Raw genomic sequence first — 1992 nt, 5'->3', positions numbered from 1 at the left:
AAGACTCTCGTCTGACTCAACAACTGACTCAACAACAGACTCTAAGTCTGTTGTTGACTCTCGTAGTGCCCTCATAGCTCTCGGGTTCTTTAATCCAGTTCATCCAGTGGTTGTCGAGATCCAGCATTGGCTCTTTCTTATTCACAGTAAACTTAAGTTGGTTGAGTTTTGTTGGGTTCCCAGCCATATTGGTGTCTCTTTACATGAACGTGTGGATGCTGCCGCCAGGGAAGCTGTCAGCTCTTGTCCCGTCTCCCGTCAAGGTATTCCTTATTCCAATTTTTACCTGGTTATCCAGTCCTCCAGAATTACTCGTTGGCAGGTTTGTTGGTCTTCTGTTACTGGAAACAAACTGCCTACTCTTAAGAGTTGTGTGTCCTCGTGGCCATTCTCCTACCACCATAACCGTCGATGGGAAACGGCTCTGGCAAGGTTGCGTATTAGCCATACTCGCTTAACTCATGGTCACTTGTTGGAGCGCCGCCCTGCTCCTTATTGTCCAAATTGCATTGTCCCTCTTATGGTCGTGCATATCCTTGTTGACTATCCTGACTTCCAGGACGAGCGTGTGTCTTGTTTTCCGACAGTCCCTCGCGGTCGCTTGTCCCTCAATTGTATTGTTGGTGACTCAAATACTTCTGATATCGTTCACCTTATGCGTTTCTTTTCTCGTATTGGCATCCATGGTGATATTTAGCACCCTCTGATTATCCTGCACATTTGATGGTGCTACATAGCCTTCCCAGTTTGGAGACTTCTTTTGATAATTACTTACTTACTTGTATTACAATATATTTGCTCTTATATATGTTAATTTATGTTCACAATGTTTTCTGTTCATTAGCTATGAGATTGTGATGATCCAGGGCACATCATACGGCACACGCCTCCCAAATGGTACCATCACTGGAACTCTTGGACTCATCAACCGCTCCGTAAGATAAGTGGTTTGTTTTGGAGTCGGGTTAAATACCTATTAACCACAGGAGGTTCTCATCAACTAGTTTAAGTAATTCGTGTTACTTTCCAGTTGATAGTTAATATATGTTCACCTAGATAAATTTTATTTTGAAACTTGGTAGAATTACACAATGGTCAAGATTTTGTATTTTTAATGGCATTATTTAATTATGTGAAATAGTAAATATGTTCACCTACATAAATTTTATTTTGAAACTTGGTCGAATTACACAATGGTCAAGATTTTGTATTTTTTAATGACATTTTTTAATTATGTGAAATAGAATATATTTGAATGTAATTTAAGAATACCCATGCATATTTAATACGATAAGCCATATATCGTAGGAAGAGTCCAACATTCATAGTTTGACCCAGCTCCCAACTTCTCATTCCCTGAGCCTACAGGAGGCTGACCTACTGACAGCATTAGCTGCAACTTTGGAGAGGTCCTACTATACTGATTTCACAGACTACCTGTTCATGGACGACTCTATTGTGGCCTACAAGAGGCCCGTGCCCGAAGCAGACCTGCTCGGCTTCATCAAACCTTTCACCTTTACAGTGAGTGGTTATCTTGAGATGATTTCAGAGCTAGGTCTGCAGCTCAGTCCTCGACCAGGCCTCCTTTTTGTTACACCCACCCAGGAAGCAGCCCGTAGCAGTTGTCTAACTCCCAGGTACCTATTTACTGCTACGTGAACAGGTACATCAGGGTGAAAGAAACTCTGCCCATTTGTTTCTACCTCCACTGGGGATCAAACCCTGAACCTTAGGACTATGAATCCCAAGCGCTGTCCACTCAGCTGTCAGAGCCCCCCTCATAAGACTGGCTGGAATTAACGGCAGAATTCAGTGATCCATCAATCTATTATATTTAGAAGGTCTTGAGAGTAATTATTTTAACAAATTTGCAAATGGGCCAAATTGTAGTTAGTGGCGTATCGACCTGAAATTTTGATTGTTATTGTTGCTGTCAGTGTTGGTTAGATAATATTCATCCTATGAGCAGTAGTTTATTGTGTACCCAAT

At 41.7% G+C, this 1992-nt stretch overlaps 1 protein-coding gene across 1 annotated transcript in view; it reads left to right on the top strand.

The window, feature by feature from the left end:
- The first annotated feature begins 203 nt into the window (after positions 1–203).
- LOC123747725 (glutamate receptor ionotropic, kainate glr-3-like) overlaps positions 204–1992 on the top strand; it is an 84380-nt gene continuing 82591 nt past the window's right edge. Inside the window, exons 1-3 of the mRNA XM_069304695.1 lie at positions 204–322; positions 845–935; positions 1369–1524. Of these exons, the coding sequence (XP_069160796.1) occupies positions 204–322; positions 845–935; positions 1369–1524 (366 nt within the window). The remainder of the gene's footprint in view (positions 323–844; positions 936–1368; positions 1525–1992) is intronic.

This window comes from Procambarus clarkii, chromosome 53 (assembly GCF_040958095.1).
Source record: "Procambarus clarkii isolate CNS0578487 chromosome 53, FALCON_Pclarkii_2.0, whole genome shotgun sequence".
In the NCBI taxonomy this organism is placed as follows: domain Eukaryota; kingdom Metazoa; phylum Arthropoda; class Malacostraca; order Decapoda; family Cambaridae; genus Procambarus; species Procambarus clarkii.
This window is presented reverse-complemented; position numbering and strand designations above follow the sequence as displayed.